The sequence below is a fragment of the Lissotriton vulgaris genome, chromosome 3_1 (genome assembly GCF_964263255.1).
Source record: "Lissotriton vulgaris chromosome 3_1, aLisVul1.2, whole genome shotgun sequence".
Classification (NCBI taxonomy): domain Eukaryota; kingdom Metazoa; phylum Chordata; class Amphibia; order Caudata; family Salamandridae; genus Lissotriton; species Lissotriton vulgaris.
The window spans coordinates 70215405-70237363 of record NC_141689.1 but is presented as its reverse complement, the minus strand read 5'-3'; the positions used below and the strand labels follow the sequence as shown (position 1 = coordinate 70237363).

The 21959-nt window shown below is 53.3% G+C and overlaps 1 protein-coding gene across 1 annotated transcript in view; it reads right to left on the bottom strand.

Annotated features, from left to right (window-relative positions):
• The window catches only part of RAB11FIP5 (RAB11 family interacting protein 5), a 308395-nt gene extending 287794 nt beyond the window's left edge, over positions 1 to 20601 (bottom strand). Inside the window, exon 1 of the mRNA XM_086960102.1 lies at positions 19847 to 20601. Coding sequence (XP_086816228.1) covers positions 19847 to 20211 — 365 coding nt within the window. The 5' untranslated portion in view covers positions 20212 to 20601. The remainder of the gene's footprint in view (positions 1 to 19846) is intronic.
• Positions 20602 to 21959: the final 1358 nt, after the last annotated feature.

Genomic DNA, 21959 nt, shown 5'->3' with positions numbered 1-21959 from the left:
TTTCCCGCCACTGGGATGAACAAGCAACTATTTCCATTTGAACAATCAGTAAGAAATGAATCAGCTTGACAAAATATTTTGTTCGCTGTAGCTTCCGTTTTTTAGATGCTATGGTCAGCACTGGAGGGTACTACTCACCTGCTACAGTGGTCCTATTGATGGTCAATATGGTGGCCATCTTGGAACAGTAATGTGCATATCACTGTCACCATTCCAAGATGGCCACCGGATTTAGCATCAACCACGCAGTCATGCATGGAAAGGGCGGAATGGAGAAGGAAGGTACGCATGTGCCATCCAGATAATAGGAGTTTGAAGGGAGAAGAGAGAATAAGACCTCTGGGTAGAGGCTCCAAGGGAGCAGACCTGAGAGGGACATTAGTGCAAGTAATCTAAGATACGCCTGGTGGGAAGGAAGGGGAAGGAAGGGAAGGGGTTGCCACTTGGCATAGGGTGGGCAGAAGAAGTGTACACCACATGTATTATTATATTACATTCCAATCGCCGAAAATTTTGCAGAAGTGTCGATACGGGCAGAGAGACTGGCCACTTAGCAATAGAATGAGGATATGAGGGGTAAATCTTTAGCAAGAAATGAGTGAGAGAGAAATGAGTAAGGACGATTGGAATTGGTCAAAGGTTCAGGTTTATCATTGGGGATACTCATACACATTCATACGGATGTCTGTTTGTTATTCATAAATGCTCAATAAAGTTTGTTTAAAGAAAAAAGGCAGTCATCTTGGAATAATATTGTACATGGTGTAGCATCAGCCTAACATTCCAAAACAGCCACCATGTTTACAAGCAATGTAGAGGCAACCTTAATGGATTACCGCAATGGATTGGTCAGGAGCTCACCACCCCGTTCAAGCCTGGAAACATCAAGAAGTCAAACCACTTCAAGAAACCCTCCACCAACCCCAACAAACTCAAACATTACTTGCCAATTTACCTGCTCCCATTACCGGTCAAGGTACTGGAGAAAGTCAACAGGCAACTTGCGACACCTCGAGCAGAACCAGCTACTCGACACCTCCCAAATCTTGCTTCTGCAGCAATCACAGCACAGAAACTGCCCTAATCGCAACCTTGAACGACATCCGAACTCTCCTCGACCGAGAAGAAAGAGCAGCACTAATACTCCTTGACCTCTGGGCGGCCTTTGACACCGTATCACACCATACTCCAATGATCAAAGACCACATCATCATCCAAGGGGTAGTACTCTAATGGATTGCCTCCTTCCCCACTAGAACTCGGAGGATCTGCCTTTCACCCTACACCTCTGTCCCAGAGGAACTAGTCTGTGGTGTACCACAAGGTTCATCCCCAAGAGCCACTCTCTTCAACGTCTACAGGATGCCACTCGCCAATATCGTCTAGTCGCATAGACTAGACATAATATCCTATGCAGATGACACCCAACTGATTCTCACTCACCGACGACCCTACCACCACCAGAGCCACCTCACGCAGCGGCATAAGGGATGTCGCCGACTGGAGGAGGAATAACTTCCTGAAGCTGAACACAGACAGACTGAAAATATTAATCTTTGGCAACAACCACCACCACCACCACCACTGGAAGAAACACATGGTGGTCCTCAGACCTGGGACCCGTATCCATACCCACGGAGCACGCCAAAAACCTTGGAATCATCCTAGATTACAAGCTCAGCATTAAATCACAGACCAATGCCATCCCCTCCACCAGTTTCATCACCCTACACATGCTACAGAGCATTTTCAAGTGGCAACACAAGCACACCAAATACACAGTGATGCAGGTCCTCATCACCAGCAGACTGGACTATAACAACACGTTCTTCGTAGGAATCACCGCACATATACTCCAGAGACTTAAAACCATACAGGACACGGCAGCCAGACTCGTTCGACCACACCACTATGAACCAACATCACCCCCATCTCTTCTGTACCAGTGGTTCCTGGTACAGAAGAGATGCTAATTCAAGATGCTGAACGACATGCACACAAAGACCTGCCTACATCAACCATCGCCTGAACTTCAAGAAATCTACAATCCACCTACCTTGCACTTGCCCATACGCCTCACATCCACTGAGGTAGGAGGAGGATGCTGGTTCTCCTACATCCCAGTTAAGACCTGGAATGGCCTTCCGACACAGTTCCCTCTCTCCCGTACTACCGAAGAGCACTGAAGACCTGGCTGTTCGAATGAGCCCGCAAGACCTGCAAGCGCCTGGATACTCTATCTGGTAATTAGCAGCACTATGTATGACCAGTTTGATTTTGTTTTACTTTCTTGCGAGACTGACAAGGCCACTGCTGGCAGCTTTGAAGACTTCAGCAGAGAAGGACGTACGGTTCTGTGCTGCTAAACACCCCTTGAGGATGAGGTTACTGAACTGACGATGGAGGTGAACGAATACATGTCCTACAAAAAGGAGAGCAGAACTTCTGAGGTGGAGTCTGTCCATGACCAGCTGTAAACACAAGATGCTGTTACACAGCTCAGCAGTACTTCTTTTATCACCAATAAAAAAAATGAAATGCAGAGTTGGAAAAGGGTTGCAAAATAGTGATTTATGGGGGGAAACATTTTTCTGCAGCAGGCACGTTAACCTGATGGGTTATTTTAGCAACTCTGAGGCATGTCTGAGGATGTCTGACCTTTATGTCTCTAACTGGCACTGCTCCTGCTTTCATTAGATCTAAGATCACTGCATATGTTCCTGCTAGAAATCTTCGTTCTTCCACCCAGTTCCTTCTCCTTGTCCCCCGATTTCGTAAGAAGAAGTCGGGTGGCTCCAGTTTCTCGAAACTTGCCCCCCTCTTTTGGAACTCACTTCCTCTGACAATTAGGTCCATTCCCTCGTACCTGGACTTTCGGGCTGCTCTGAAAACCCATCTTTTCTCTTCTGCCTATACTTTTTAATTCTCACCCCCTTCCTTCCTCAGTTTCAATTTCCATCTGCAGCGCCAAGAAACCGCCTGGTAGTAGAGCGCTATATAAAACCCTTCAACTTCAACCCTTAGCATAATGAGACAACACCTTCCCCTGGCCTGACCACGCTCGCTGGGGGATACCTTTAAAAAGTCAGTGGTCCTGACATGGGTCTTCGAACCTCTATAAGCACTGGTCCCATCTCCTCCACCACGCAGATCGCGTACTCTTTTATGCCAACTGACTCCGCCCCTCTCTCTACAATACCTGGTAGCATTTGCAGGGGTGTATCAAGACAAGTGCTCAAGTCTCCTGCAGTTTTATGGAGACAAATTAATTGGCAAGTCTATGCCTGGCAAACTCCCAGACAGACAGACAGACAGAGGCTTTAGAACCACACACTCAAGACCGGTTCCAGCTAAATCCTCGGTTTACTCTAGGATTAATCATCCACGTGCCTTTTTCAGTTCTCCCCGAAGCGGAAAATAAAACAAGCATTGGCCCCGCATTAGCTGTCGCTGAAGCTATGGGTCTGTAAAAATACTGGACTGTTTACACTTTTAAACAAGCACTGACAAATCCAATACGTCTGGCTTAAGCAAGCTGCTGCATTGGGCTTATATTTATTAGCTACATGCATATGCCAAAAAAAAAAAAAACGTATACGGTAAAATTTAAAATAAAATTCAAAGCATCACATTTTTAGGTCTCGCCTGTCGATGCGCATGCGCATCGAGCAAGGCGAGAGTATTGGGACTTATCCGCTCTTTATCCACACTGCAAGGAATCGTGGCGATTCCTTGCAGTGCCCGTGACTTTTAAGCTCAATGCGCATGCGCATTGAGCTTAAAAGCGCGTGCACGTCCGTCTTTGTTTACCCGCTCCGCCCCCTCCCCTTCCCGCCGTGTCGCATTTCTCCTCCCCCCTCCCCTCTCCTCCGTCCGTCCGTCTTGTTTGTTTGTTTAATTTAATTAACCCGCTCCGCCCCCTCCCCTTCCCGCCGTGTCGCATTTCTCCTCCCCCCTCCCCTCTCCTCCGTCCGTCCGTCTTGTTTGTTTGTTTAATTTAATTAACCCGCTCCGCCCCCTCCCCTTCCCGCCGTGTCGCATTTCTCCTCCCCCCTCCCCTCTCTTCCGTCCGTCCGTCTTGTTTTCTTTCTCTCCTGCCTCTTGTGTTTTTCTCCTTCACTGTTGCCTTTTCAGAGTTGCCTGTGCGCCCTGAGGACGGTTAATCACCCCGGCTCTCCCCTGCTTGCACCCCTGGCGCCTGAGCCCACAGAGGCCCATTGAGTGCCGACCCTAATTGGTGTGCGCCCACCGTCTTCTCACCGGCGTCTCCAAGCACTAATTGGACCGGTCTCCCCCTTTCCTCGCTGCCTTGGTGATTAATGTGTGCGCTTTCGAAGCAATTGATCCAGGTTTAGGGTGCACTGAGGGGGGGGGGGGCTTTTAAGCACTGTACCCGTCCTGGATGGGGCTGCTGGCCCATCACAGGGCACCTCCCCGGCCAAGCAATTAAGTGCCCTCAAGTGGAGGCTTTCAGCTCTATTTCTATTTTAAATAAACATTCTGCCGCGACCCCAGCACTGGGTTCAGATCACTTGACTGGGCGTTTCCCGGCCTCCGAGGACTCTCGGTCCTGACGTGAGTTTCTAGAGGGAAACGTAACACACACACAAACATAGGTTTTGTGTCCCTTCAGGTATGTCGTACTTTGGGTGAATTTCGGTGCGCCGTGTATTGGAAGAGCTTGCTTCTTTTGACCTCCTTTGACTGCAGGGAACAACAACCTCTCCCAGAGCTGAACCTACAGACAGTTTATTACAAGTAGACCGAATATATTTAATTGGCTTCACAGGTGTGAAAGGTGTTGCCAAAGTAAACACTTCGAGTACGTGCTGTGGTACAGTCTCTCCCGTGGTGGTCAGTCACATTTGTTCTCGGTTTCTTTCGAAGCACGTTTTAGGCATTGTCTCTAGTTAGTGACGTAATTTGCTGCCCTCCCCTGACCCCCCACCCTGTTAATGGTAAGCCTCCTTGAATCATGCTCAGTGTTTACTTCACTTCAGTGCTTGGAATGGGAAAACAGAAGTGCAGGTACTCAGTAGCAGACTCGGAGTGCCTGCTTGTTTCCTCAACCCCTCACCCTCACCCTCACTCACCCTCAACCCCTCACCCTAACTCACCCTCACCCTCACTCACCCTCAACCCCTCACTCACCCTCACTCACCCTCAACCCCTCAACATCAACCCCTCACCCTCACTCACCCTCACCCTCACTCACCCGCACTCACCCTCACCCTCACTCACCCTCACTCACCCTCACCCTCACTCACCCTCACCCTCACTCACCCTCACTCACCCTCACTCACCCTCACCCTCACCCTCACCCTCACTCACCCTCACTCTCACTCACCCTCAACCCCTCACACTCACTCACCCTCAACCCCTCACTCACCCTCACCCACCCTCACCCTCACTCACCCTCAACCCCTCACCCTCACACAGTGCAATAGGTCTCGGAGCATTTGAGTTAGAGCTTTTAGAAATGTTTATGGCTTTTTTTTTTTTAATTCTTTAGCATTGGCTACAGGAAACAAAAATGCTAAAGATTTACAAAAAAACCCATAAACAATTCTAAAAGCACTAACTCTAATGCTGCGAGACCTATTGCATTTCCAATGCTTGTTAATATAACTCTAAAGGAGCTCCCTCGGAGGCAGATAAAGAAAAAGGTATAGAAACCCTGTTTAGTTTAAATGTATATTACAAGAAAAACATTCTTATGGCCACAAAAAGGGTATTGTTTTTCATTTACTGTATCATGTAGGTAAAGTTTAAATACACAAGGAGGAATTAAAAATGAAATTATAACACTAGAAAGAAAAAAAACATTTGGAAAGGAAAGTATTGTCCCACAAGCCTTCACCTTTTAAAGGAACTCTTTTTAAGTGGATGTGCACTTTAATCAAGAAAAGAACACCGCCATTCCCTGTTCCATAAAGTCAATTGCTGTGTGCTCGGTGGCCGCTGTGGGAAACCACTGGCGTGACACTCGGTAACAATATTGAAGAAACATTAAATTAACTGTGCTAATCATTTTTAGATCTGGTATTAGCGAAGGCCGTTTAATTTTACTAAAATGATATGTATAATCCACTTCGAGGCTTCCAGACACTCTTCGTCCATTGGTCTCATGCTGTATATTTCACATTGTCTTCTGTTCACTAAACTGTACAGCACAGAGCTGTAGGTAGGCCTTCTTCAGCCAATGGTTAACTTCACTGTGAGTGACAGCATGCTGCTCTTTCACAAGGCAAACTTCCAGGCTCAAAGTCATTTCCTCCACTGCCAGGGACTGTGGCAATGTATACTTGGAGAGCAAATACCTTTTCTTTTAGCCAATATTAGTATTTTCTTCATTATTATTATTGGTAAGGTCATGGAAGTTCCCGAAACAATAAAATGATATAAAAACAAAAACATTACAAACACAAAAAGCATTTACAAAAGCTAAAGGTTAGTACCCAAAGCTTGATAGATTGGCTTTGCCAATGCTTGTTGAAGCAGAACTCACTCTCCATAATCTACAAATCGAATGCAACTCATCACAAATACATAAAGTTAATCTATAAAAACAGCCCTTTCTTTTGCAGCCAGCCGAACCCCGTTTTGTGATCCAGACTCCCCTGTAATGAGCAGATTCGAAAGGCGTCACTGGGAGGGGGCGGGCGCGCGCACAAAGGCCTGTGTCACTTCCGCTATCACACAGCTGCAGCTGTCCACTGCTGATAAACCGGCCACAAAGCAAGGCCGGGCTACTCTGACGCAGCGTGCGCAGCATTTACTGCCTGTGGCCTTGCATCTTCCATGGAGGCCAACAATGAGCCCAAGGCATCCATAAAGAAGACCTTCGGTGCCGCCACATGTGCACATCAGGAAACAGGCATTGACAAAGCCAATAGGTATGGCTTGAATGTGACCATGCATGCAAACAGGCATGAACAAACCGTGTTTGCACACACTGCTACATTGCTTTGGTGGGATGATGCTCTTATTAGCATTGCAAATGCAGGGGGAAGTAGCAAAAGGAATAGCTTTCAATATAGAATACATATATAGGAGATAAAGAACTGAATGCGACAAATAAAGGACACTGTACTTTGCAGATTAAATTCAGTCCATAATGCATTCGGATGGAAGCACTTCAAGGAAGGCGGAAGGATACTACACATCCAATAACATGAGCTAAGGGCGTTACACTTCTCTGGGCGGAGTCAAAGCCTATTGGGTCCATTTCAGAGAATTAGTAACAATTCTTACAGCCCGCTGCACTCTCAAGCCAGACCTAAAAAATTTGACTACACGGGTCCACAAAAGCCAACTCCTTATGGCACTGTAACCAGCCCAGTGCCTCCTGCCCCCCCCTCCCAATCCCTCCTCAAGGGATCATATATTTATTCATTCATATACTCGGTGCTGTGGTGTAGAAAAGATGCCAGCGACCCCAAAGCAAGGTAGAACGGGCCCCCTACCTCCTCCTTGGTAACCGAAATACAGGCAGATTTAGAGGACAGTGAGCTCCTAAAATCCTGGGGCCCCGGTACCACTGCACCTGCTGCACTATTGATGGCGACGTCCCTGCATCTGTGGGCCAAGCAGCAGAGCGACCGGTTCATGCAGGCCATACAGTCATACTCCGGAATGTCACCGTTCTTTTTTGTTAAGCAGGGGAAGGGCTGTGGGGACAAGAGGAATCGGAACGAGCACCAATGAATAGGTATTGATCTGGTCTTTGGTGAGGAGTTTAATCAAAGACTAAAATAATTATACTTACTCAAACTGTGCGGCGTCCTTTCCGTTGCAAAAAGAAGAAAAACCTCAACAATAATTATAAAATATACATCAAACTGAAGAGTTGGGCACATTCCTCTAGCCCCTTCTTAAAATGGAGGCCCTAAAAACGCAGCGCTTTCAAACCAATGGAGAACCTGGCGGCGGTCGCATTTCAGGGTGTAAGGACACTGGTGCCGGAGACAAAGATCAACCATATTTTTCCACACAGAAGTCAGCAAGCGGGTTTCCACACAGAGACTCAACCCGAAGAGATCACTGGACAGCTAAAAAGGTGGCAAAAATATTTCAGGGCTTTAAATGTGAAGGGACGTTGGGAGCACAAGAGGGTCTACGAGCTGGTGAAGGGGTCGCTGGTCCATCAGGATACGTCTCAGAAGCTCTCTATACCTCATGAACACCCAGGTCCTGAAGACCCCCGCAGTGGAGGTCGCTGGCTTCCATCATGCAGTGTGAGCTTGTAGGAGTCATGGTCATACCGCGGTCCTTCCTGGATATCGTAAAGCGAGTTCCATCTCACTCCGTCATTCTTATGGGACATGCTGTGGCCTTTCCCTTCCTTGGTGGTTGGCTGTGTTGCTGCAATCAGTATTTCCCCGGGCACTGGATGCCCCCTCTCTGCCTTGACACACGCCAACCAATTCGTCGATGGCTCTACTATGTCTGAATATCACGCCATGCCCTGGGATGGTCAAGGGTGCTCTTGGGGCGGCTGTCACTCATTCGTACGTTGGAAGACTACCAGTCAGACAGGATCACCCATTGGTCGGTCCATAGGAAGCTCTCCAGTCAGAAGACACCGCGTCATTGGAGGATGCTCGCCTGTGCTGTTGCTGGGGCAGAGTGGGGAAGTAAGGTGCCTGAGCCTTCATCATCCCACCAGGTGTCCTCAAGGCAGTCATGCCGATGCTCAGTTTGCCGGCCGAGCTAGCATCCCGGGGTGGTAGCAAGTCTGCTTGGGTGTCCAGGTGCACAGTTCCACCTTGCTGTTGGCCTGCTGCCAGACTGGCGAGATGTGCTGCTGGAAAGTCACCAACTCTTGTAGGAACAGAACGCCCAGAACCGCTGGCCATTCAGAATGGTAGAGCAGCCTGGGAGCTTATAGACCATCACTGCAGCAGTCAAAAGTAAGAACCTTGCACAATGGGGACATAGAAGTCACCCATTGCTACTGTAAAGAAGATATATGTACACCCACACACACACTTTGAGGTGGTTTTGACATTGCGATGATAGGGGCGTTAGGAAAAGCTTTGACTAAAGCATATTCAGGGAGACTTTGTTCTACCCTGGGGAGAACACTTGTGTCTCAGCAGTGCCCTTGCTTTGCTGGTCTCCATGTACCAGGGTTAAGAGTTGGTGCCAGAGATCTTTGTGCCTTTCACCAGCACCCTTTCAGTGTTGCAATGCACTCTTGCAGACCTTCTGATGACCCCATGAGACCCTTCTGGACTGGGATGTCCAACCTACTAAAAGTCATATTACTATGTCCCAGGATGGTAATCTCCAAGCTACTAGGACCAGTTGTATGCACTCAACCTTCTGATATTCCCGGAGACCCTTTGGAAGATTACAGCTTTTGAGAGTGCCCGGTACCTCGTGCAATTGACGTACTGCCGCACGATTCGCATGTCAAGCTGCTTCTGATGTGCTGAAGCCCTGGGTGGTACATTCAAACTTGCACCTAGTTGTGATGTTGCAGTTTCAGCATCCAGCATTCAATACGCAGCCAAGGCATGGCCGACACACGGCTAAAGATGCAAACCGGTGGTCTGTGGTCCATCACCAATACCATGATGGATGGTAAGAATAAAGTGTTGAACAGCCACAATATGGCGCGTGCCTTTCCTTCAGCTTTTGTTGTGGCTAGCTCAAAAAGCAGGCGGTTGGGCTGCTTGTGGTGAGTTTAGGGTACTTCAGTCCATCGCAGTAGAAGTATTGCGACACCGCCAACGTTGGAGAGTGGTGTGGGGTATGTCCCAGAGGTGTGCCCCGAAGCTGCATGAACACAGCTGGACAACAGGAGGGCTCCTGAGCCATTGATGGTGCAGGCAGGCTGTCACAGGAGGGTTTCAGAGGCCATTGATGGTGCAGGCAGGCGGTGACAGGAGTGCTCCTGAGGCCATTGATGGTGCAGGCAGGCTGTCACTGGAGGGTTCCTGAAGCCATTGATGGTGCAGCAGGCTGTCACAGGAGGGCTCCTGAGCCATTGATGGTGCAGGCAGGCTGTCACAGGAGGGTTTCAGAGGCCATTGATGGTGCAGGCAGGCGGTGACAGGAGTGCTCCTGAGACCATTGATGGTGCAGGCAGGCGGTGACAGGAGGGCTCCTGCGGCCACTGATGGTGCAGGCAGGCTGTCACAGGAGGGTTCCTGAAGCCATTGATGGTGCAGGCAGGCTGTGAAAGGAGGGTTCCTGTAGCCATTGATGGTGCAGGCAGCCGGTGACAGGAGGGCTCCAGAGGCCATTGATGGTGCAGGCAGGCTGTGAGAGGAGTGTTTCAGAGGCCATTGATGGGGCAGGCAGGCGGGGCAGGCAGGCGGTGACAGGAGGGCTCCAGAGGCCATTGATGGTGCAGGCAGGCTGTGACAGGAGGGCTCCTGAGCCATTGAGGGGGCAGGCAGGCGGTGACAGGAGGGCTCCAGAGGCCATTGATGGTGCAGGCAGGCTGTGACAGGAGGGCTCCTGAGGCCATTGATGGGGCAGGCAGGCGGTGACAGGAGGGCTCCAGAGGCCATTGATGGTGCAGGCAGGCTGTGACAGGGGGCTTCAGAGGCCATCGATGGGGCTTGCAGGCTGTCACAGGAGGTTTTCAGAGGCCATTGATGGTGCAGGGAGGCGGTGACAGGAGGGTTCCAGAGGCCATTGATGGTGCAGGCAGGCTGTGACAGGAGGGCTCCAGAGGCCATTGATGGTGCAGGCAGGCTGTGACAGGAGGGTTCAAGAGGCCATTGATGGTGCAGGCAGGCTGTGACAGGAGGGCTCCTGAGGCCATTGATGGTGCAGTCAGGCTGTGACAGGAGGGTTCAAGAGGCCATTGATGGTGCAGGCAGGCTGTGACAGGAGGGTTCAAGAGGCCATTGATGGTGCAGGCAGGCGGTGACAGGAGGGTTCCTGAAGCCATTGATGGTGCAGGCAGGCGGTGACAGGAGGGTTCCTGAAGCCATTGATGGTGCAGGTAGGCGGTCACAGGAGGGTTTCAGATGCCATTGATGGTGGAGGCAGGCTGCCACGGGGGGTTTCAGAGGCCATTGATGGTGCAGGTAGGCTGTCACAGGAGGGTTCCTGAAGCCATTGATGGTGCAGGCAGGCGGTGACAGGAGGGTTCCTGAAGCCATTGATGGTGCAGGCAGGCGGTGACAGGAGGGTTCCTGAAGCCATTGATGGTGCAGGTAGGCTGTCACCGGAGGGTTCCTGAAGCCATTGATGGTGCAGGCAGGCGGTGACAGGAGGGCTCCTGAGGCCATTGATGGTGCAGGGAGGCGGTGACAGGAGGGTTCCAGAGGCCATTGATGGTGCAGGCAGGCTGTGACAGGAGGGCTCCAGAGGCCATTGATGGTGCAGGCAGGCTGTGACAGGAGGGTTCAAGAGGCCATTGATGGTGCAGGCAGGCTGTGACAGGAGGGCTCCTGAGGCCATTGATGGTGCAGTCAGGCTGTGACAGGAGGGTTCAAGAGGCCATTGATGGTGCAGGCAGGCTGTGACAGGAGGGTTCAAGAGGCCATTGATGGTGCAGGCAGGCGGTGACAGGAGGGTTCCTGAAGCCATTGATGGTGCAGGCAGGCGGTGACAGGAGGGTTCCTGAAGCCATTGATGGTGCAGGTAGGCGGTCACAGGAGGGTTTCAGATGCCATTGATGGTGGAGGCAGGCTGCCACGGGGGGTTTCAGAGGCCATTGATGGTGCAGGTAGGCTGTCACAGGAGGGTTCCTGAAGCCATTGATGGTGCAGGCAGGCGGTGACAGGAGGGTTCCTGAAGCCATTGATGGTGCAGGCAGGCGGTGACAGGAGGGTTCCTGAAGCCATTGATGGTGCAGGTAGGCTGTCACCGGAGGGTTCCTGAAGCCATTGATGGTGCAGGCAGGCGGTGACAGGAGGGCTCCTGAGGCCATTGATGGTGCAGGCAGGCTGTGACAGGAGGGTTCCTGAAGCCATTGATGGTGCAGGTAGGCGGTCACAGGAGGGTTTCAGAGGCCATTGATGGTGCAGGCAGGCGGTGACAGGAGGGTTCTTGCGGCCATTGATTCTGCAGACAGGCTGTGACAGGAGAGTTCCAGAGGCCAATGATGGTGCAGGCAGGCTGTGACAGGAGGGTTCCTGAAGCCATTGATGGTGCAGGTAGGCTGTCACAGGAGGGCTTCTGAGGCCATTGATGGTGCAGGCAGGCTGTGACAGGAGGGTTCCTGAAGCCATTGATGGTGCAGGCAGGCTGTCACAGGAGGGCTTCTGAGGCCATTGATGGTGCAGGCAGGCGGTGACAGGAGGGCTACTGAGGCCATTGATGGTGCAGGTAGGCTGTGCACAATACTATAAGACGGTGGAAGAGGTAGGCAGCACTCCAGTGTCCACAGACACCAAATTCAAGTTCCAGCTGGCCTTCCCCCAGTCTGGAGTCCCTGCCCAAATTCAGTCCCCTGGAAGCAAAAGTCTTCATGGGCTATCTAACTGACCAGAAGACTTCCCGGACATACCAGTCCCTGGTTACACATTGCTACCCCACACTACGGACGCTCCGGGGGATTGGGAGGAAGATGTAGGCACATTAGAGGAGGACGACTGGACTGAGGCCCTGGCGGCCCTGTGGGGGGGCAGCCATAGCGATGCGACTTCGCCCGGTCCTGTTCAAGTATTTACACAGGGTTTATTTTACCCGAGTGCACCTGTGGAGGGCGGGGTTGATTGCTCCCCCTCTGTGTCTTCGTTGCAGCCGGGAGGAGGGTACCTTTAACCATACAGTCTGGCGTTGCCTCTCCCTTGACCACGTTTGGAGGGGGGGGGTTGCCTGCCTTTCGGAAGTCCTGGGGTGGGTACTCTCACGCACACCGCAGCTGGCCCTACTTCATGTCATGAAGGGAATTGGTGGTAACATATAAAGTGACACCTCATGCACCTGGGTTTCACTCTGGCGAAAAGGGACATTGCCGGTGCATGGAAGGCGCCACGGGCCCCATTGGTTGCCGTATGGAAAAATGAGCTAGACTTCTGCATGGGGCTGGAACAACCTATTTTTGTAGCTAGGGGATGCCCACACAAACACTTCAAGATCTGGAAGCGGTGGGCAGATTACCGAAGGCTGTTATTGGATCCGCCATTAGCAACTGAGGTTCCTCCCCCGGGATAACTCATTTGGGCATCTGTGGACATTGGGAGTGTGGGGGGTGGGACCGGAGGGGTACACCCCATCTGTTCCAATTCTACTTTGTGGTCAGGGTTGTGCGGAACTTGTGCGATCAGGGGCAGGGATGGGGGGGAGGGGGTTGGGGTATTCATTCCATTGTGTCATATACATGTTTGGATTTCATCTCAAAAAGTCAAAGTCAGCATACTTCTGAGGTTTGATTGTGCAGCTGACTCTGGGGTACAGAGCTCTGCAACACATCTGCAATTTGACAAATAAAACATTTGATGAAAAAAAAAAAACTATTGGGATCTTGTGCCTTATATATCACAAAAAATACTGCAGTGGACCAACCAATGGTCAGAATGGATGGTATGTTTCCTGTACCCACGTCCAGAGACAGAACAAAAGAGAGACCTTTAAATGAATGGAGCCTCTCTGGTGGGCCCTGACTGTTCATTACCACACACATTACAACATGTCACTGTTTCAGCAAATTCCTGCAAACCATGCCATTCGCGTCTCCCCTTCGTTCATACGTGCCTCCAAGGTGTCTTTTTTGCTTTATATGAGCAGGTTTGAGCATCTCGGAAATGTATGTCCTCAAGGGAGGATCACGTTAAAGACCTGCCATCCACCAAAATCCAACAGATTGAAATCCAATATTCATAAAGACCAGAGATCGCTGGGGGGGGGGGGGTGACTCCGTGAACGTTTGCTGCAGCTGGCGCGAACTGGACCGGATGCGCCACGCTTCCCTACCTCCCACGCTCCTGTGACCTGACATTACCGTTGGTCCTCCATCGCGCCAATCAATAATACCAGCGCGCGCTGCAGAATCAATGGTCCTCATGAAATGCCTAGTCAGCGTCTCATTGTTTTCAACAGGAAATGGGGCTCTTTTCTCCTGACAGTCCTCATTCAGAGACCTAGGAGAATATTTTCTACAGCAAAGGAACAAAACAAAAAAAAAAGAAGAACTGATAATTTGTTGACAATTTTATGTTCCTATCATACTAGGATTCATATTGAGAATATGCCAATAAAAAGTAATTAAAAATAAATGAATAAAAACATGTGGTCAGACTATATAGGTCCGGCCATGCGCGTGCTGGGCACACGAAGCCTGGGTACCAGCCTTAAACTGGAGCTCTGTCCAGCAGCAAATCTTCTCTGCTGAGAGTGGGTTATTTCATTAAATTGAGGACATTTGAAGACTTCAGCACAAGAGCCATCTTCAGATATCCAGCAATGGAAAGGCGAGGCTGCGATGTTGGCGCATGGGTCGCATATCATCATTTCACTTCCTGAACACCTCATCCAGTCTGTTTCCAGTACTGTGGGCTCGAGCTTCCAGACAGGAATCCCAATAAAAGGTCAAGCATTGGCAATGCCAAAAGTTCTGGCTTAAAAGAATGTTGTACGGTAATGTGAAGGGTTACAAGTAGGTAGCATGGAGTTATTATGCGTGTGTGGAAGCAAGAACTTTAGAATAATATTGGTGTAAATTAAAAGGTCAGGTGGCAGTTGCACTGTCAAGCCAGACCTAAAAATCCATGTAGGTTATCCTCTGATCTGTGCCACTGTCAGAGAACACCAGAAATTATCTTGTTATCTAAGACACTTTAGTAACATTTCAATGTCCTGTGTCTGACCCTGAAAGTTCAAGCTCAGGCAGCTGGATAAATAAACAAAATGATCACAGCTGTGTGGAGGACAAGCACTTTTTGGTGGAAGCACATCACTTCTGCCCAATCAAAACATGCACGCCTGGCTCCCAGTATGTGGGAGGAGCCAAAGCCTCTGTCTGGTGACAGATGTGCAACCAGATGTACCCCCCAACATGTGTCTGGTAAATCCTTTCAATGCCTCAGTCCTTCAAATGAACTATTGAAAATCAGCGTTCACAACCACATACACAATGGCCTGGTATGCTCAAGCTTCATGTGCCAAGCTCCTGGCTCGCTTTTTGTATAGTTAATTTACCAGCACCGTCTAGTGAGGGCACTGGGGAAGGTTTGCCAGTCCTGGTGCCGGGCACAGTCCTATTTCTATCTTCTGAGAACACGTTCCAGCACTTCACCCATCTGCTGTCTCATTAGATGGCATGCCTACCCCACGGATGGTGCCCTTCTACTCACAAGTGCTGCTTCACTTTCGTACTGTAGCTAGCCCATTGGTTCAATGTGGTACAGCCCAGAGGTGTCAACTTCCTCATCTTAACTCTTCGCCACTGGCACACTCATGAGAGCGCCCCCACCCTCAGGTGGGTCTCTCAGACGCGGCTCTTCATGCAGTCACCTTCCATCCCTCATGTACCATCCATAGGGCCACACCAAGGCACTTTCTGGAGGTCTGTGCAAGTGTTTATTAAATAAATAGTCCTTTTGCAAACTCAGACCACCACACTAAACCCCAGGAGGGACTGCAGCAATGCCCCATACCTGGGAGTCCAGGCACGCTAGCCACAAATATAATACTGCCAAGGCGGCCACCGGTTTCAGGCGCTCCATCTGGTCAGCGGCCTCCACTTGCCCAGCAGTCCAGGAAGCCGAAGGGAAGAACACTGCCACACACCCTGTCGCGCAATCGGTCCTCTGATCCGGGCGCCATGATGCTTTGGGACATCCAAGAGCTACATTAGAGGGTTCGCCCCTTTCCTCCCACAGGGGCCCCACCAGAGGACCCTGCTGGCGCCCTCTGCATGATGCCAAGTCCCCGCAGGGCTCTTCCTTGCCCTGCACCAGCTTCTGTACATACAGATATGCGACATCACCTCACCCTGCTGCTACTGCAGTTATTTGTTGCCAAACAAGAGCTTTCTCCTGAGGTCAAGGGTCACCTTTTGGGTAACAGGGCTTGTCTGGAGTCCCGTGACTAAAGTTATTCGACAGTATGGCCTGTGCGAACTCTCTCAGTGTTTGCAAATGTCCCGTTTCCGTCTTGGGGCGGCAACGAGATACACTCTATTGCCAAGTGCTATATAAAATAGTGCCTGGGGTCCTGGAAAATGACTGTATGTGTGCGCTACAAGTGTCGAAACACGCGCCTCGCCTCGTTGGAGCAGATAAGAGCGCGGCGCATGCCAACGCTTAGCTCACATCACAGCTGCAGGGTCGACACTGCCTTGTGCCAGGCAGGCCTTGTGATCAGGTCGAGCGGGCACGTCCCGGACATACACAAGGGCCCTCGGGACTTGTATCCCGCAGTACAACTCTTTGCCTCGCAGGAGTCGGCCACGCGCTTCTCGCACTGCCGTGTAACACTCGGTGCGTCTGCCAAGTATGCGCCGGGACCACTGACCTTGCAAGCCAGCCAGATTCGGCGGGGTGTGAAAAAGGCGCCGGTAAACAGAGGCATGAGAGGCAAGGATTGTGATTCAGGTTGTAAACACACAGCTGAGTCAATCCTGGCTGCAATCAAGAACAACCAAAAAGATGCCCTTGGGTGGCAAGAAAACTATTCATCTGCTGAGAAGCGGCAGCACAGGTAAGCTGCTGCTGAGGGCAGCTTTCTTTGAACCTGTCGAGAGAAAAAGGCTCAGACGGGGCGGGGCGGGGCGTGGTTAAAAACCACCAAAACTCAGGCCGGGCATGAGCGGGCAGACGTCACCAGCTCCTTGCCAAGGCGCCTCTCGCGCCAGCCGACAGCAAGCACGTGCTGCCCACGTGAAGGGGAGGCTGGCAGCTCAGATGGAACTTTTGAAAGGGGTGGTCGACCATGTAAGTATCCGTCAAGTGTTCTGCGTGCATCTTTGCGGCTCCGACACGCACAGCAAAGTTTGCTGGTGTGTAGAGAAGACTGAATGTCTTACAACCTACACACCTTCTGCCAAGAGGAACCAAGAGTTTCAAGCCAAAGGTACAATCGATCACTCTCATAGCATCTTAAATAAAGAGTATGTTTACAAGTTTACACAGAAGCTGCATTTGATTGGGCCTCAGAAAGGTGAGGTTCACTTGAGCCAAGCCGCTTCTGCACTCAGACATCTTTGAACCCTTTGCTGCTGTGTCATGATATGCAAACGGCCCAGCAACAGCCAACCCGGAGCTCAGGTGCCCAAGAACACACGTGGACTCATCCAGATGCCAAGACGCTTGGGGGCAGAGCGAGGGAGCAAGACTGTACTGGGCAACCTGGGTTGGCCATCACTGACATGATGCTTCCAGGAATGCCCCTGAGCAGGGCTTCCAAAGTGTATCTGCATGAAAGCTCTAGGTCTCCAGAAGCGTCACGTTTTATGCACCCCCACTCCCCCCAATAACTATTACATTTTAATAGTGGCCCTCAAACTTTGAGCGTTTAACTATCCGCAACCAGTTTTCTAGTTGCTACGTCTGGCCTCTCGGTGCACTAGAAGCAAGTGCCTCGCTGGTGGATGGAAGGGGGGGGGGGGGGTGCCTAATTATTGTCCATCAATTTCCACAGACCTGAACCATGCCACCCACCTCACCACAACCCAGGCTGCTCCTGGAGACAGCGTCTGAGAGAAGGTGGAGCGCGGGCCTACTCGCTTCAGTACACCGTTGACTTACAGGGTCGATACAAACCCTTACAACATGGATCCACAGAATAGAATTTAGATATAGGGCCAGGTATGGTCTCTTGTTTCATCTGCTGGGCCCTCAACATGAGTACCACCACACCCACCACCACCACCCACCCACCACGACACCCACCACCACCGACCACCACACCCACCACCACCGACCACTACACCCACCACCACCATTACCACACCCACCACCACCATTACCACCACCATTACCACACCCACCACCACCATCACCCCACCCACGACCCCACCCACCACCATCACCCCACCCACCCCCACCAACCACCAACCACCCCCACCCACCCTAACCACCCCCATCACCCCACCCACCACCATCACCCCACCCACCACCATCACCCCACCCACCACCATCACCACCCCCACCACCCCACCACTACCTCACCACCACCATCACCCATCACTCCACCCACCACCACCATCACTCCACCCACCACCATCACCATCACTCCACCCACCACCACTCCACCCACCACCACCCCACCCACCCCCACCACACCCACCACCATTGCCATCACACTCACCCACTCCCACACCCACCACCATCACACCCACCACCACCACCATCACACCCACCACCCCACCCACCCCACCACTACCTCACCACCACCACACCACCCACCACCATCACTCCACCCACCATCACTCCACCCACCACCACCATCACTCCACCCACCACCACCATCACTCCACCCACCACCACCATCACTCCACCCACCACCACCATCACTCCACCCACCACCACCATCACACCCACCCCCACCATCACACCCACCCCCACCATCACACCCACCCCCACCACCACCATCACACCCACCCCCACCACCACCCCCACACCACCCCACCCACCTCCACAGACCACCACCACCATTACCACACCCACCACCATCACACCCACCACTATTGCCATCACACCCACCCACTCCCACACCCAGCAGCATCACACCCACCACCGCCACCATCACACCCACCATCACACCCACCTCCTCCACCATCACACCCACCTCCACCATCACACCCACATCCACCACCATCACACCCACCTCCACCACCATCACACCCACCTCCACCACCATCACCACCATCACACCCACCTCCACCATCACACCCACCTCCACCACCATCACACCCACCACCACCACCATCACACCCACCACCACCATCACACCCACCACCATCACACCCACCACCACCACCATCACACCCACCTCCACCATCACACCCACATCCACCACCATCACACCCACCTCCACCACCATCACACCCACCTCCACCACCACCACCATCACACCCACCTCCACCATCACACCCACCTCCACCACCATCACACCCACCTCCACCACCATCACACCCACCATCACACCCACCACCACCATCACACCCACCACCATCACACCCACCACCACCACCATCACACCCACCACCACCACCATCACCACCATCACACCCACCACACCCGCTCCATATTCCCACCACCTCTCTCCCCCCAGTCCTACCCCTCAGTCCTACCCTTCACCTCCCCTCAGTCCTATCCCTCACCTCAGTCCTACCACTCACTGCCCACCTTCCCCCAGCCCCACCCCTCCCCTCCCCTCAGTCCTACCCCTCACCTCCCCACAGTCCTACCCCTCACCTCCCCACAGTCCTACCCCTCACCTCCCCACAGTCCTACCCCTCACCTCCCCACAGTCCTACCCCTCACCTCCCCACAGTCCTACCCCTCACCTCCCCACAGTCCTACCCCTCACCTCCCCACAGTCCTACCCTTCACCTCCCCACAGTCCTACCCTTCACCTCCCCACAGTCCTACCCTTCACCTCCCCACAGTCCCACCCCTCACCTCAGTCCCACCCCTCACCTCAGTCCCACCCCTCATCTTCCTTCAGTCCTTCCCCTCACCTCCCCCCAGTCCTACCCCTCACCTCCCCCCAGTCCTACCCCTCACCTTCCCTCAGTCCTACCCTTCACCTCCCCTCAGTCCTACCCCTCACCTCAGTCCTACCCCTCCCCTCAGTCCTACCCCTCCCCTCAGTCCTACCCCTCACCTCAGTCCTACCCTTCACCACCCCTCAGTCCTACCCCTCACCTCAGTCCTACCCCCCAACTTCTGCCTGACCCCCCTCACCGCCCCTGCCCCAGCCCCGCACTCACTGTTCTTGGCTGGATCGCCCCTCCTGCAGCAGCCTGTCCAGGGGCAGGCCGGCCTGTCCCAGGAACTTGTCCATGCCGATGAGGGCGCGGTGCATGACGACGAGCAGCAACTCGGGGGCCTGCGGGGCCCCGGGCCCCGGCGGGGGCAGCTCGAAGGAGCATTCCTCGGCCCACTCGGCCCGGCCCGGGCTCTTCTCGGCCACGGCCGTGCTGAAGCGCTCCTTGCCCAGCTGGATGATGGTGAAGGCGTCGCTGGTGCCATGCTTGCCCTTCAGCCGCAGCCCCCGGGCCCGCAGCACCGTCACCTGCACGTGGGTGGGCAGCCAGGCCGCCCCCGGGGGGGGCTCGGGCCGCAGCAGGGACATGGAGGAGGGTCAGGCGGGGGGCATGAAGGGGGCAGGGGCAAGGAGGGGAGGGATGCTGGGGAGGGAGGGGAGAAGCGGAGAGGGGAAGGGGTGTGATGGGGGTGAGGGGGCAGGGAGCCAGAGAGGAGAGAAGGGGAAGATGCGGAGCTGTGAGGGGGAGGGGGAAGTAAGGGGTGATCAGCTGCTGCAGTCTGTGTCCTCACGCCTGGGAGGAGGGTCAGCTGCGGGGGGGGGGGGGGAGCTTTAGCTGCTGGGTGAGGGGTCCAGATGGAGGAGGGGGGGCCTTCAGAGGGGTAAGCGGGTCCAGGTGGAGGGAGGACCCTTCCGCCGCTGTGGTGAGAGCGCTGCCGCAGCTCTGCTCCGCGGTGAAGTTTTCTGTCCTGTTTGTGCTCTCTGAGCTCGGCGCGGCTGGGAGAGGGGGCGGGGGAGGGCCGGTCCAACCCTGCAGCGGCGGCGCCTCCTCCCTCTCCCGCAGCAGCACAGGCAGGGGCGGCCGGGGGCTCCTCCTACAGCCGGAGGCTGAGGGCGGCTGGACAGGGCGGTGCAGGGGACTCACTGCAAACACTACAAAGGAGGAGCCGACCCTACAAAATCTGGAGACTGGAGAGGACAGTAGGCTGGGACACTACTATAGAGGAGCCGACCCCTACTACAGCTGGAGGCTGGACAGGACAGCAGTGCTGGGACTTAATCGCTTACACTACTATGGAGGAGCCGACCCCTACTACAGCTGGAGGCTGGACAGGAGCGGCGCTGGGACCTCTCTGCCTACACTACTATAGAGGAGCCGACCCCTACTACAGCTGGAGGCTGGACAGGTCAGCAGTGCTGGGACCTCACTGCTTACACTACTAGGGAGGAGCCGACCCCTACTGCAGCTGGAGTCTGGACAGGAGCGGCGCTGGGGCCTCACCGCTTACACTACTATAGAGGAGCCGACCCCTACTACAGCTGGAGTCTGGACAGGAGCGGCGCTGGGGCCTCACCGCTTACACTACTATAGAGGAACCGACCCCTACTACAGCTGGAGGCTGGACAGGACAGTAGTGCTGGGACCTCACCGCTTACACTATTATAGAGGAGCCGACCCCTACTGCAGCTGGAGGCTGGACAGGTCAGCAGTGCTGGGACCTCACTGCTTACACTACTAGGGAGGAGCCGACCCCTACTACAGCTGGAGGCTGGACAGGAGTGGCGCTGGGGACTCACCGCTTACACTACTAGGGAGGAGCCGACCCCTACTACAGCTGGAGGCTGGACAGGACAGCAGTGCTGGGACCTCACCGCTTACACTACTAGGGAGGAGCCGACCCCTACTACAGCTGGAGGCTGGACAGGAGTGGCGCTGGGGCCTCACCGCTTACACTACTAGGGAGGAGCCGACCCCTACTACAGCTGGAGGCTGGACAGGACAGTAGTGCTGGGACCTCACCGCTTACACTATTCTAGAGGAGCCGACCCCTACTGCAGCTGGAGGCTGGACAGGTCAGCAGTGCTGGGACCTCACTGCTTACACTACTAGGGAGGAGCCGACCCCTACTACAGCTGGAGGCTGGACAGGAGTGGCGCTGGGGCCTCACCGCTTACACTACTAGGGAGGAGCCGACCCCTACTACAGCTGGAGGCTGGACAGGAGCGACGCTGGGGCCTCACCGCCTACACTACCATAGAGGAGCCGACCCCTACTACAGCTGGAGGCTGGACAGGACAGTAGTGCTGGGATCTCACCGCCTACACTACTACAGAGG